The sequence below is a fragment of the Urocampus carinirostris genome, chromosome 3, assembly GCF_059441175.1.
Source record: "Urocampus carinirostris isolate Australia breed hairy pipefish chromosome 3, RoL_Ucar_1.0, whole genome shotgun sequence".
Taxonomy (NCBI): Eukaryota; Metazoa; Chordata; class Actinopteri; order Syngnathiformes; family Syngnathidae; genus Urocampus; species Urocampus carinirostris.
The window spans coordinates 35,456,831-35,472,372 of NC_142351.1; the positions used below are offsets into that span (position 1 = coordinate 35,456,831).

Consider the following 15,542-nt stretch of genomic DNA (forward strand, 5'->3'; position numbering starts at 1 on the left):
AGTGAACCGGAGACACCTTGTACTTTGGTGGTCCCATCTCAAACTCACCTGCCCTCCTCATCACCTCTAACTTTTAACGCTCCTTTCATCTTTTTTAAAAAGTAGGGTTAAGTGGATCGTTCCTGATATCGATATTATCGATACTTAGATCAGATCAATACTATTGTCCTGTGATTGATACTGCACTTCTTAAAGCGCCACTTCTCTATGTAGATAGCGTAGCCGTTTTCTCTCTCGCCTAGCTCTTCAGCCACTCTTAAAATTTAAGCCTGAGTGTGTGACTGACAGACACACACTCTTTACCTGGCCTTTTGCTGCATGTAGAATTTTGGTGACCACCCCTACCAGATCTGATAAATGACATAGGCAAGCAGGAAGTGTAATATTGTGTAGACTTTTTTTTTTTAAATACAAAAAAAGGGCAATGCCAGGAGTTTGTATGTGAAGGTGGTCTTCTACTGTGGTAAGACCACAAATGTACATAAAATCAGGAAAAAAGTGCACCCTGCAGAGAGAAACGAGCTTCAACCAAAAATGTAAACATGTGGATGTTCCTGAACAACTATTTGTAAATCTGTTGTGACTGAGCCAAAGGAGACGATTGACACTCAATTTGCATGAGTGGCTTTAAAAAAAAACATTGCGCAATGTAAGGTTTTTTAGTTCCCTGATTGAGTGTTTCTCAACTGGTAGATCGGGACAAAAAAGTGGGTCGTGAGCCTTTGCTTTGGCAAAAGATTATGCTAAAAATTGAAAAAACTGAGTGTCAGTTACACTTTTTAACGCTCGACTGCAACCATGCCCAAATGGGAGTTGACACTCCTCGGTTTTATTTTTTTAAAACATGACTACATTTGAGAAGTGGAGGTTTTTTTTTTTTTTTTTCCGGTTGGCAAGCCATGGCTTGCAATAAAGTTAGTATGGTGGGTCTTGAAGTCAAACTAGTTGGGAACCACTGCTCTAGTTGACATTTGACAGTTGACAGTATTTGTATGTTTGATACGTTGCAGCATTTTGGTTCAAGTGTCTTGGATTTTGTTCAGAAACAGTTGCAAACTGAATTATTTCTATTTATTTTTCATAATGTTAAAGGTTGCAATGTAGTTCCATCCATCCATTATCTGCACCGATTATCCTCAGTAGGATCGCGGGGGTGCTGGAGCCAATCCCTGCCATCTTCGGGCAGTGGGCAGGGGACACCCTGAACTGGTTGCTGGCCAGTCGCAGGGCACACAGAGACAGACGACTCACTCGCTCATTCCCACTTAGGGACAATTTGGACCGGCCTATCAACCTGACATGCATGTTTTTAGAAAACCATTTAGGAAACCATAGTGCCCGGAGTAAACCCACACAAGCGCGGGGAGAACATGCAAACTCCACACATTAAGGCAATGTAGTTATTTATTCAAAAATTAATTGTTTTCAGTTCCTAAAATAGTTGTGTTGCGTTTATCATAAATGTAAATTTACTCAAGGTAGGGGGAAGATTCATTTGTTTTGTGATCCTAACATTTCCAAGAAGAAGTATCGTATCGGGTCGGTACCGATCGATACTAATATTTTTTTCCTTGGATCAGATCGATACCAAAATTTCCAGCATCACCCACCCCTATTGAAAAGCTGTACACATTTGCTTTAACTTCCCCTTGTTTTTTGAACTTTTGTTGCTGTCCTCATCGTTTTCAGTGCCCTCTTTGTCTAATTTGGATATGCCACTAATTTGCTCCATAGCTGTCCCCAAGCCCGCCTCACCTGATTTTGCCACATTACTTTCTGCTCTAGACGTATCCCTAGGGGCCTCGCTACTGTATGTTACTTGGGCCTAGATTAATTACATGTGCTGGCGTGCAGGCACCGGCCTGAGGCTGCAGTAATGAGTTTGATTACTCATCTCGAGTAGCTTCGGTTGCCCAGGGGAGGCGAAAAAGGACACTAAGCCTGGCGGAGAGGCCGCAGAGTGTGGCGGGGTGCACGCTTCGAAAGGCGACGTTTTCCCTGAACCCAGAAAACTCAAAAATCTACACAGATCAATGCTTGACCTTGTAAAAAAATACAAAAACAAAACACAAAATTAGTACATACTGTATTTTCCGAACCTAAAAACCCAAATTAGGCCAGAAACTTGAGAGTGCGCATGGCTGCACAACCGCTATTGGTGTGTGAGAGTGTGTGTGAATGGGTAAGTGTGAAGCACATTGTAAAGCACTTTGGGAGCTTTGGGAGGTCTTTATTGACTTGAAAAGCGGTATATAAATGCAGACCATTTACCATTTAACATCAACGACGATAAAGATCACGTCACTCGAAACATCAAGCGCTAAATAAATCTCCCTACGAGGATGAATAAAGTATCTATCTATCTATCTATCTATCTATCTATCTATCTATCTATCTATCTATCTATCTATCTATCTATCTATCTATCTATCTATCTATCTATCTATCTATCTATCTATCTATCTATCTATCTATCTATCTATCTATCTATCGATTTATCTATCTATCGATCTATCCATCTAAATAGTTCTTGCATTGTTTAATCACCGTTCATGCATTAGTTCGGTGTTCCAGCAATAAGATGTAATTTGCCCTCGTGTTTATGTAAAGCACTGTTGAGATCATGGGTTTCCAATAACTGTTTTTAAAAAAACTCTCTAGTGCTCGGCCATTGTGATTTTCTAGTAAAAGTTTTTCTTTGGGATTTACTGAGTTTATCTGACCCTACTTCCAATTATTTATCTGGTAATACTAAAGTAAAAAATATAATGGTAAGTATAGTAATAACACAATAAATTTTTATTTTGGAAATTCATATCAAACTGGGTGCCTTTGCGTGTCAGTAATAGCTAGCTCTCAGCTTGAAAAAGGTTGGCATACCCTGGTTTAGCTATTAAAGGTATCACAAATACAAAAAAAGTACCAACATGAACATTCTGCTTGAAATGCATTCTTTCACAAAAACGTTTCACTAGAAGAAGTATTTTAGAGAAAATTGCCATTGTTTAATTGTTGTTTTTTATGAAAGATGAGGGTTCAAGCTTTCCTTTGATACTTGCTGAATTAAACTTGTAAAGTTATATGTCTACTCTATCCGACAGCTATCCATCCATCCATCCATCCATTGTCTTCCCCTTATCCGAGGTCGGATCGCGGAGGCAGCAGCGTTTAAAGGGAAGCCCAGACGTCCCTATCCCCAGCCACCTCCTCCAGCTCATCCGACGGGACCCCGAGGCGTTCCCAAGCCAGCCGAGAGACATAGTCTCTCCAACGTGTCCTGGGCCGCCCCCAGGGCCTCCTGCCAGTGGGACATGCCCGGGACACCTCCCGAGGGAGGCGTCCAGGAGGCATCCTTACTAGATGCCCGAGCCACCTCAACTGGCTCCTCTCAACGCGGAGGAGCAGTGGCTCTACACCGAGTCCCTCCCGGATGACTGAGCTTCTCACCTTATCTCTAAGGAAGAACCCAGCCACCCTGCGGAGGAAACTCATTTCGGCCACTTGTATCCGGGATCGAGTTCTTTCGGTCATGACCCAAAGTTCATGACCATAGGTGAGGGTAGGAACGTAGATCGACCGGTAGATCGAGAGCTTTGCCTTTCGGCTCAGCTCCCTCTTCACCACGACGGACCGGTACAGGGTCCGAATGACGGCAGACGCTGCACCGACCCGTCTGTCGATCTCCCGTTCCATCCTACCCTCACTCGTGAACAAGACCCCAAGATACTTGAACTCCTCCACTTGGGGCAAGACCTCCTCCCCGACCCGGAGGGAGCATACCACCCTTTTCCGACTGAGAACCATGGCCTCGGACTTGGAGGTGCTGATCCCCATCCCGGCCGCTTCACACTCGGCTGTGAATCGCTCCAGCGAGAGCTGAAGATCACGGCCTGAGGAAGCCAACAGCACCATGTCATCTGCAAAAAGCAGTGACGCAATGCTGAGGCCCCCAAACCGGACTCCATCCCCGCCAAAGCTGCACCTAGAAATTCTGTCCATAAAAGTTATGAACAGAATCGGTGACAAAGGGCAGCCCTGGCGGAGCCCAACCCTCACCGGGAACGAATCCGACTTACTGCCGGCAATGCGGACCAGACTCTGGCACCGGGCATACAGGGACCGCACAGCCCGGATAAGACTGTGCGATACCCCATACTCCCGAAGCACCCCCCACAGGGCCTCCCGAGGAACACGGTCGAATGCCTTCTCCAAGTCCACAAAACACATGTAAACCGGACAGGCAAACTCCCATGCACCCTCAAAGACACAGAAGAGTGTATAGAGCTGGTCCAGTGTTCCACGGCCAGGACGAAAAACACACTGTTCCTCCTGAATCCGAGATTCGACTTCCTGGCGGACCCTCCTCTCCAGTACCCCTGAATAGATCTTACCAGGGAGGCTGAGAAGTGTGATTCCCCTGTAGTTGGAACACACTCTCCGGTCCCCCTTCTTAAAGACGGGAACCACCACCCCAGTCTGCCAGTCCAGAGGCACTGTCCCCGATGTCCACGCGATGTTGCAGTGGCGCATCAACCATGACACGCCCACAACATCCAGAGCCTTAATGAAGTCCGGGCGGATCTCATCGACCCCCGGGGCCCTGCCACCGAGTTTTTTGACAACCTCAGTGACTTCAACCCCAGTGATACGAGAGCCCAACCTAGAGTCCTCAGGCTCTGCTTCCCCAGAGGAAGACGTGCCGGTGGGATTGAGGAGGTCTTCGAGGTACTCCGCCCACCGATTCACAACGTCCCGGGTCGAGGTCAGCAGCGCCCCATCGGCACTATACACAGTGTCGATGGCACGACGCTTCCCCCCCCTAAGACGCCGGATGGTGGACCAGAATTTCCTCGAAGCCGTTCGGAAGTCGGCTTCCATGGCCTCGCCAAACTCCTCCCATGCCCGAGTTTTTGCCTCGGCAACCACCGAAGCCGCATTCCGCTTGGCCAGCCGATACCTGCCAGCTGCTTCCAGAGTCCCACAGGCCAGGAAGGCCGGATAAGACTCCTTCTTCAGCTTGACGGCATCCCTCACCGCCGGTGACCACCAACGGGTCTGAGGGTTGCCGCCGCGGCAGGCACCGACTACCTTACGACCACAGCTCCGATCAGCCGCCTCAACAATGGAGGCGCGGAACATGGTCCACTCGGACTCAATGTCCCCCGCCTCCCTCCGGACATGGGCGAAGTTCTGCCAGAGGTGTGAATTGAAACTTCTTCTGAAAGGAGATTCTGCCAGCCGTTCCCAACAGACCCTCACAACACGCTTGGGTCTGCCGGGTCGGGCCGGCATCTTCCCCCACCATCGAAGCCAACTCACCACCAGGTGGTGATCAGTTGACAGCTCTGCCCCTCTCTTCACCCGAGTGTCCAGAACATGCGGCCGCAGGTCCGACAAAACGATGACAAAGTCGATCATCGAACTACGGCCTAGGGTGTCCTGGTGCCAAGTGCACATATGGACACCCTTATGTCTGAACATGGTGTTCATTATGGACAAACCATGACGAGCACAGAAGTCCAAAAACGAAACACCACTCGGGTTCAGGTCAGGGGGGCCGTTCTTCCCAATCACGCCCCTCCAGGTCTCACTGTCATTGCCCACGTGAGCGTTGAAGTCTCCCAGCAGTACGAGGGAGTCCCCAGGGGGCGCGCTCTCAAGAACACCCTCTAAGGACTCCAAGAAGGGTGGGTACTCCGAACTGCTATTTGGTGCATAAGCACAAACAACAGTCAGGACCCGTCCCCCCACCCGAAGGCGGAGGGAGGCTACCCTCTCGTCTACCGGGGTGAACCCCAACGTACAGGCGCCGAGCCGTGGAGCAATTAATATGCCCACACCGGCTCTGCGCCTCTCACCACGGGCAACTCCAGAGTGGAAGAGAGTCCAACCCCTCGAGAGGACTGGTACCAGAGCCCAAGCCGTGCGTAGAGGTGAGTCCGACTATATCTAGTCGGAATTTCTCAACCTCACGCACCAACTCGGGCTCCTTCCCTGCCAGAGAGGTAACGTTCCATGTCCCAAAAGCCAGTTTCTGTAGCCGGGGATCATCGTGCCAAGGACCCCTCCCTTGGTTGCTACCCAGCTCTCTGCGCACCCGCCTCCTTTGGCCCATCCTACAGGTGGTGAGCCCATGGGAAGAGGGTCCCGCGTCGTCCCTTCGGGTTGTGCCCAGCCGGCCCCCGTGGGTAAGGGTCCGGCCACCAGGCGCTCGCCAGCGGACCCCACCTCCAGGCCTGGTTCCAGAAGGGGGCCCCGGTAACCCGCGTCCGGGCGAGGGAAATCGAGGACCAAAGTTTTGTCTCATCATAAGGGGTCTTCTGATCTGCGTTTTGCCTGGCCACTCACCTAGGACCTGTTTGCCATGGGTGACCCTACCAGGGGCTTAAAGCCCCCCACAACATAGCTCCTAGGATCATTGGGACACACAAACTCCTCCACCACGATAAGGTAGCAGATTAAGGAGGAGTATCCGACAGCTAGTGACGCTAAAATGTCAGTGGCTCAGGAGGTAGCGCGCTCGTCTCGGGATCAAGAGATCGCAGTTCGAATCCCGGCCCCTCCGTGTTACATGTCGAAGTGTCCTTGGGTAAGACACTGAACCCCTAATGCCCCCAATAAGCAGGTTAGCGCCTTACATGGCTGCAAGGCCGCTATTGGGAAATGTGAAGCACACTGTAAGGCGCTTTGGGACGTCTTGACTTGAAAAGCGCTATATAAATGCAAATCATTTCATTTCAAAATGTGGTTAAAACATTATGGTGATTTAAAACATTTTTAGATCAACTAGAAATTAGGATAAAGGCTGCACATTGTTGTTCTGCATGAGACAGTTGAGTTTAATGTTCTTCCACATGAATTAACAACTATAGTTCAAAACTGCATGTCAGAAACTTATTTTTAGTGCCTCGTCTGCATTTTTTCCCATTCTTTCACAAGCCCCCCCTTTCAGAAAGCTGATTAGACGGCGTGTGCGATTGCCCTGTGTCACGGTGCGGTCTGTGTTGGCATTTTCACGCATGTGACTGTGGATGAATAAAGCAGACGCGGTGGACCGCCGGGTCGGAAAGAAGGCGGCTCGAGGACAAGTCCATCCAGTGTTTTGGTGACGGCAGACAAGTGCAAATCCTTAAAGTTTAACGGGGGCTCGGCCTCACAGCGTCTTATTGTTTCACTGCGGGCTGCCTGTGTTTTATGCAAGGATTCAACCACTGGGATGCAATGGCCATGCACATGAAAGCATCTCGCCTCATGTGGATAACGCTCCCCGCTGCTTTGATGTGAAAGGATACAAGCACAAAGATAGTGTTTGGGCAATGTGTAGACCAACGGTGGATACCACTATGATTGGGAAAATCTACTTATTTGGCAATAGTTATAAAGGCAAAGGATTTACGAGATCACTGTGCAAAAGGGTAAATGTGACTGTTCCATATGTGATGTCCCTCTAGAAGAAGTGTTCCATTGATTGACGAGATAAATAAAAAGTCTGGTTGCTATACAATTGTTATTGCACCATGGTCATCCTGGAAGGTGGATTACTACTTGTGAGGCCCCTTCTCATGGTTTCTTTTTTTATCCTCTTGCTGAGGTTTTATAGTTTTTCTTTGCCCGCATGTTGGTTTAAGATCAGGGAATGGTGTAAAAGTAACCTGTGCAGGCCTTTGGGACATTTTGTGATTAAGGGCTATATTAATACATGTGACTTGACAATGTGACATGACATTTACATTTTTTTGTAATTTGGATTGTCTGTACAGTTTGGTTTTGAAAGAAATGCACCATTGCAGGAGATATTTTTGTATGGAAGGATGTATGCGTTTTTGTTTTCCATAAAGAAAAAAAACACTTTTAGCAAGCGTCCGAAACACTTGTGCACGCGTTGCAAGCCCCAATTGTGTATCTGGGGTGGTCAAGTCCGCTCGACCAAATGGAGTGTGTCAGTGAGCAAATAGAAAATGCCAATTTCACTTTACAATTTCCCTCCCTATCGCATCTCTCACTCGTCTCATGCGGCGGCTACGTCGCGCCAGAGTGAATATCTTCTCACACTTTTACCGCTGTTTGATTCTTGTCCTCACCTTTTTCTTTCCATGTTCATTTTTCGTTAGTGATCTCCCTGGTGACGTGTGCTGAGCTTTGTGTCTGATTTACAGATTTACAAATAAATGAACCTACATACATCGTTTGATAGGGAGAGCAATAAGGGAATATATAAAAAGTGGCATAGAAGAAATGTTTTATTGTCAAGTCAAGTCAAGTCATTTTTATTTGTATAGCCCTAAATCACGAAGAGTCTCAAAGGTCTTCACAGATTATTACACTATATTACACAGACTATTTTTCAGAATATTATTATACATTCCCCTGCTCTGGAGTCGATGAGAAGAGTAGGTTTTTCATATGCTATAGAGTAGAAGTGAGTTTTAAGCTTAGATTAATTTATAAATGAGGTCCATGCGCTGCTCCTTTTTTATAAAAGTGTCAATAGATCGGTAATGCTCCATTATGAAAAAAAAAAAATGTCATGCAATAAGAAACCTGCTGTTAGCTTGCTAATACTATCACCAATTGTATTGTTTGGGGATGAGGTGTGCCAAATCAGAATCCTTGGTCTCACTATCCCCTGAAACAAAATAATTGTCTGCCTTACTTTGCAACTGCAAATGCTCAACAGCGTATTACATTGCAAGATGCTTTCAGATATGGGGAAGGTGTAATTGAGGCCTGTGCAGAGCTTTGAGACATTTTGGGATTAACGGCTATACAAATACATGTGACTTGACTTGACATACTAAAACGTTAAAACAGCGATTAAAAAAAAGAAAATTCAAAAAATCTGAAGTTAACCTAGAAAATGCTTTAACGCTAAATAAATGTAACCTTTCAAAACATGTATAATTTTATGATTTTTTTTTTATGATGACAAGTGAATCACTGCATCAGCAGACGCTCAGTAATATGGTAAATTGTATTCATAATTTTCACAATGTAAAATGTCAGTGATTTTGAAAAAAAATCTAACTTGTCGAGTTAAATGAATTAGAATGTTAACACTGAAAGAATAGAAACATTATATATAATTTGCATTTAATATTTACATGATGACTGGTGAGGCACAGCCTTACCTGTCTCCACTGACGGCATATCAGTATTTTTTTTTCCATTTGTCCTGTTTCCTACGACATTGCCGCTCACCCATCCGGCGAAAACATGTCAGTGATTACCTTCTGTGTTGTGTTCATGAAAGGGAGGTATTTTGGCCAAACAGTAACAGCCAAACCGTGAAACTATACGACTCGTGCACTCAAAATTCAAAATAATATCTCTTTAAGATTATTTTTTTGTGTGTTGTGTGTTTATCAGTATGACTACGAGGGAAGCGACATAAGTGACCTACCAGTTAACCTTTCCGTGCTGTGGAATGGAAACTTCGTCATTGACAATCCCTTCAACATCCAAGGTAAAACATCAATGTTTGTTTTCTATGCAACTGTCTACAGAATAATTGATCAACTTTTACCACAAGGTCATATTGTGTCCCATTTTGTGCTTTTTGATGTGGTAAATCAATTTATTAAGTTGTGCGAATGGGAAATACAAATTTACAATAGGTACGTGAAAAAAAAAAGACACTTTTGACATCTTGACTCCCCTTTTGCCATGTTTTATGTCATGACAAGCTAAAGACATGAAACACGAGAGAATTGTTTTGATACTTCTAAACCACGCAGTGGCTCTAGAAACCATTTATTGATAAATGAGCACAAATATTTATATACATATCTATAGATTGTTGTATTGATATATCTATATAGATTTTAAAATTAAAATTTAATGTTGTTTTTTTGCTAATGAAACTATAAAAAGATATACCTTGTGACTTATAGGTTTTTTTTTTGCTGCTAAATGCTATTGCACTTCTTTTCATCTTTTTATGATGCACTATTCTTTCTTATTTACAAATATCTTGCTGTCATTTCGATTTAGGCCAGTCTCTAAGCACTAGGTTGTTCATAATCTTTCTACCTCTTATCCTGATAGGGATTTGAAGCGTTTTTTTTTTTTGTTTTTTTTTTAACTTTAACATCTTTATTACATATTTACCCTGGAGTGCCATGTCCAATCTCCTTGCATACAATGTTTCACAATGTCGATATCAATGACAATAAAGAGAATTCAATTAAGTTCTATATGTATGTAAAAAAGACTATCTGCAGCACATGATGTACACATGTTAGTTGTTGAAATTGAAAATCTACTCAAAAAGTATTTCCTTTTGTGCTCAAATAACACAAGGCACATTTAGAATAAAATATAATTTATCGTTTAAAGCAATGGCTACCCTTTTGCAGGCTGGCGCCCCCTTAGCTCCCCAGTAGATTCCTAGCTTGTGCTATTATTAAAACTTGCCTCTGATTGGTCGGCGCGTTTGAAACTCGATCAGTCACCATTTTGGTTGGCCAAAACTCCATCACTCAATACAAAACCTTGAAAAACGGCAGTGCTTTTCGATTTCACAACTGCTCTGGGTCACATCGCGATGTCAATTTGATTTTGTTTGATTTTGCAGCCCTAACTTGTTGTGTACAAATCGTCAAACAAACGTTCAAACTTCAGACTTCGGACTGCCGCCCCCCTAGCGCCCCCTTCTTCCTCACCGCCCCCCCACAGACCTTTCCACTGCCCCAAGGGGGAAGGTACCACGCACTTTGGGAACCACTGGTTTAAAGGGACACTGTGTAATGTTTGAACCCTAGATGTCACTGTATTGTATAGATGAACCGAAAACGAATACTAAAAAGCACAAGGAAGATATCAAACTACGGCGACTCAAAGTGACCCATCAATTGTTTCGCTCATTTTTTTGCCGAGCCGTCTTTAACTTCTTTGAATGTCTGCACAATGGCTTCACTACATCAACGACAATCCATAGAATCCAACAGTGTAAAATATTTACTCCGATAATACCGACACATAAATAGTATTCCGCCTTAAACATTCCTCCTCATTAGATGTTGGTTCTTGTAATCAGTTTGTTTCGCCACATTATTTTCATTTACAAATAAACTTGTAAAATGATTCCCAACATGGTAGTTAGTGCTCCCCTTTCGATCGACACCCTTTCCACAATGAGGGTTTGTCCATGCTAGTTTTTTTCATGCACAAAGCACTTTAAACTTGAGTCTTCCTCAACACATGTATTCCAAGTGTCTCACTCCTACCTTTACTGCTCGGGCGCAGATTAGGGTTAGGGTTAGAAAGGTTTGAAAGCTTGGGAAAAAAGTCGCTGATTTAAGTCCGAATTTTACGGTAGTAGAGATTGCTTAAGAGCTGCAGTAGCTGGAACCTCCGCACCGCTGAGCGCTAAAAACCCAGCCCCCGTGCCGTTCTTGGATAGCTTGTGAGTTAGAATTATATAAGTGAAGAAACCGTGTGAGCAGTACAACAAACGACCTGCGCGTACGACGATGATTTGATAAATACGCTGAGCAGCGGCAGGCGGCAAAGATGAGGATGGAAGAGCTGATAAAGAAAATCCCAAAGTGACACCGAAGGATGACATTTATAATTTTAATGATTCTTTGCGCATTGAGTGGGAAACAATTACGCATTCTGAATTCTTTCTCGAGTGTAATATATTGAGCTGGGGAGGCTAATGAATTCCGACGTCCCATTACACAAGATAACAAAAGTCTAGCTCTCAAGTGTGTCACACTGATATTTGCTTAAAATTTGCACACTGATTCACATTTACAAAGATTTATGTGGTTTCTTTCCATCACTTTTCCCCCTTTCAGTCACTTTTCATTTTCTATTTTCAGATGACAAAGTGCCCATTTAAATATTAGGTTTTCTGTCTGACCCACTTCCAAAACGAGTCAGACGTGGTTCGTTTTGCAGATCCCTTGCAAGTGCTTGTAGGTCGTAACCTAATTCTTTTGCATGCCCTATTTTGTTGAACACATACTCTCCAAAGTATATATTCTGTTCTTTTTTTTTCCAAAACCTGGTTTTGGCCTTCAACAATTATTGGCCTCAGTCATATTACTTGATAATTGACCAAACATTTTCCTTTTTTTACAACATGAGCTATGTTTTCAAATTAATGATTTCCCATCAAGAATATTTCCATGGCGAAAAAACTCCCAATATTATGAACTTGAGTTAAGCATACCCCTACAGTAATCCCTTGCTGTATCGCGGTTTACCATTTGCGGCTTCGCTACCTTATGGATTTTCATCGTGGCTTTGTTCTGCAGTCTGATTGGCTAGACAGAGAGAAATGTTTTCTGTCACTGACAGGTTGGAACTCTCCAACTAGCTCAGGATTCCAAGCGGGTCTTTGTTGCTCCCTAGTGGCTCACTGGCACTTTTTCAAAAATGTTTGATAAAAAAATATCTGGTTTCTGTAGAGCCGTACCAGAATGCAGTTATTCACAAAATCCACATCATGGCGGCAAAGTATCACATAAAGCGAAGGCGACTGGGTCCTTAATTCGTACAGTTGTGCAATGAAACATAAATTATTTATTTCAAAGCATAATTTGACAGTAAATAAGGTATTTGTTAAAAAAACCTCCATAAAGAACAGTACTTTTTATTGTTAAATAAAGTAATTGAGTCTGTTAACTGGGTTTGTTCTCGAATAACAAATAAATACAGAAACAAAGTTAATGAATAAATTAAACAAAGGTTGCTACAATCGATTACTTTAATGGCAATACAAAAATTTGTCACCAATAAAGTTAGTACAATATATACTTATGTATATCTGTTAAAAATTCCATTCCGTTTTAGGAGTTTTTCAATTTTGATGTAGGACCTGTTAAGAGTACCGTGTTTTTTCATCCGTGTGTTCATTTGATTCCAAGTAGTGACGACGTACACATTTTCCACAATATCGCCTGAAAAAAGATGAGCTCTTACTTAAAATCAATGTTCTTTCTCATGCCTGTTAGCTGTATACGTTGTAATTATTTGGGGTTTATTTTCAAAGTGATGTCAGACTTCTTTAAAAATCTGCATTTACTAACTGTCCTTATCCACAGAAATATTTGCATTATTTTGTCCTTTTCCTTTCCACCCATCGTCCATTAATCTGTCGCAGCTCCCAATTGATCCTTTTTTCTTCTGTGTCACATTTGACCGTATTACTGGGTTGAGGAGGATCATTTTGGCTCTTGCCCAGCTTTGCCCTAGTGTGAAGTGGAAAATGTTAATTAAATCATTCATTTGCTTCAGATTAATTAGCGTTATGCTACTTTTAAGATAAACCACGGCTAATCAGATTAGTGCGTGCCAAGGCCGAGGCTGAGTCAGAAGGATTGGGAAGGAGCTCACTTTGAAGTCTTGTGCTGTGTTTGGATGCTGAGGAAGAGAAAAGAAAGATGACGTTCTGCCTTTTTTCTTTTGTTTTAAATGCCACAAAATGTTCAATTTAACAGTGCCTGCTGCTTTCATGTGTGGGTGCCACTTCCTCTCCATAATTTGTTGTTTGCTAATCCAAAGTAGCAAGCACACACACACACTAAAATGACATTCAGTTGTTTAATCAGCTACCTCCTCTCTAGTGTTAAAGGTTAGTTGTATTCTTTTTTTTTTAACTTTAATGACTTTTTCCACTCCAGTGAGTTAACAATTGCACCTGAAAACAACATGTAAAGGATGAACCTTGGGAATTCAAATTCATTATCTTTTGAATTTGCTTTTATAATATATTTTGCTCTCCTTATCGCGGTGCTTTTGGTGTGATTGCAAATAAAAACATGTATTTAATTAGGTATTACGGAGTAGGCTTGCGGAGGTGAAAACTGTAAATGCCCTTTTCAATTAAGTTCTGGAACTGAGTTGTTCAAAAATATCTGTGGACCAAAAATTATCAACTTCACTCTACCATAGGTTCAAATGATAGGTATGACCTTATACCCGTGCCCAGACCGAAACTCGGGTCGGTCAGCCAAAATCCCCCCACTTCTTAGCATGACCTCACAAATTTAGAAATAAAAAAAAAACATTTCGGGTTTGCATCGGGCTTGGTCACTCAGATCAAGTTAATTGGTCTGGCTCGGGCTTGAACAGGCTTTAATACCTATGAGCCCGGTTGGGTCGGGCTAGATTTTTTTGGGGCGTATCTCTAGTTCAAACCAGCCCTGCATCAACCAATACCTTAATCATGTAACTCAGGAAACGGGAACCTATGACTCACCTGCCATATATGGCTCTTTTCATGGATACATATGGCTCAGTTATAAAATGCAAACTTTGCTAATTCTTCCTTAGCATTCCAAATCTGGAAACCACTGACAAGTTTAATGCGTGCATTGACAAAGCTACTCTGATCCTGACTATAGTTTGGTTCTGTATATGAAGGGCACAGTTTTACCTACAGTTTACAGCCAATGTGTCACACGAAAATACCCCTTATATTTAGCTGTACATTGCTAAATAATCCTTATATGGAAGCTTATTAAATAATGTTTGTTCACTGTTGAGACTCTTCATGATAAAAACCCACACAACAAACTATAATTACCAACAAACGCTAGCCAGGCACAAAGACCAATTTGATTGGGTGAACTTTACAGGGTGAGGCAATGCAACACGGCACGCTCCCTTTTCCAACACACCCAATTCGCTAAAGGGTAATCCATTAACTTTTTGTTTGCAGTTATTTATTTTTTGAGACATTTACAAATCAAATGCTTGCACCTTGTTTTGAAACCATTATTTAACAAATGGAAGTCATATTGAGCCTAAATGTTCTCAAGTAACTATGAGAGGGAGACAAGTTTTAAAGTGGTATTTTTGCTGATATGGGACACAGGCGCTGGCATTATGATTTTATAAATTATATCAAATGTCCCACAGAGAAATAAAATGCGCTGAAAAATTAGCTTTTGTCTATAGAGCGGGTTTGGCAGTTCTGCTGTATTTTGTCTTAAAATATATGGTATGGCTCTCTCAAATGGTTCGTGATTATGGCTTTTTGAGTCAAAAAGGTTCTTAACCCCTGATGTAACAGCAAGTGGAAATGTCTCATGGTGACACATTTCCTCACTACAAGCTGAATTGATGATGGGCATGACAAATCAGTTTGATTAAGAATCCAATTAGGTTTCCAATTAAGTGGATCAATCACAGCTCATTTGATTATCCGCCTACATTTCTATCAATGACACGAAGATCATCTTGTTGCAATTTAGGCATAATGATATCCAGTCCCCGACTTAATACAGTACCATTTTGAAATCAGACTATTGCTAGCTAATGTCAGAAGTACCCTTGATCTGCTGAATTTTCAATTTTTGGGGAAAACTCCTTTTTAAAAAAAAAATATTTAAAGTAAATCTCACCATAAACAATCTGAAAAAGTAATCATTTTCTATAAAATGGGATGAATAAGTAGTATCATTGGTAGTATGCAAGGGCACTCCAGAAGGTACATAATATGAGATATAGAATCATGTTAAAAAGATAATATTAAATTTAAAATAATGCTTAATTATTCATTAAATAGTATCCTAGGGTCAGAAAATTAG

The 15,542-nt window shown here is 42.7% G+C and overlaps 1 protein-coding gene across 2 annotated transcripts in view; it reads left to right on the forward strand.

Annotated features, from left to right (window-relative positions):
• The window catches only part of LOC148369555 (plexin-A1-like), a 319,574-nt gene that overhangs the window by 227,888 nt on the left and 76,144 nt on the right, over window positions 1-15,542 (forward strand). For both annotated transcript variants that reach the window (XM_088331618.1, XM_088331619.1), the window contains exon 11: window positions 9,367-9,463. In XM_088331618.1, coding sequence (XP_088187744.1) covers window positions 9,367-9,463 — 97 coding nt within the window. The remainder of the gene's footprint in view (window positions 1-9,366; window positions 9,464-15,542) is intronic.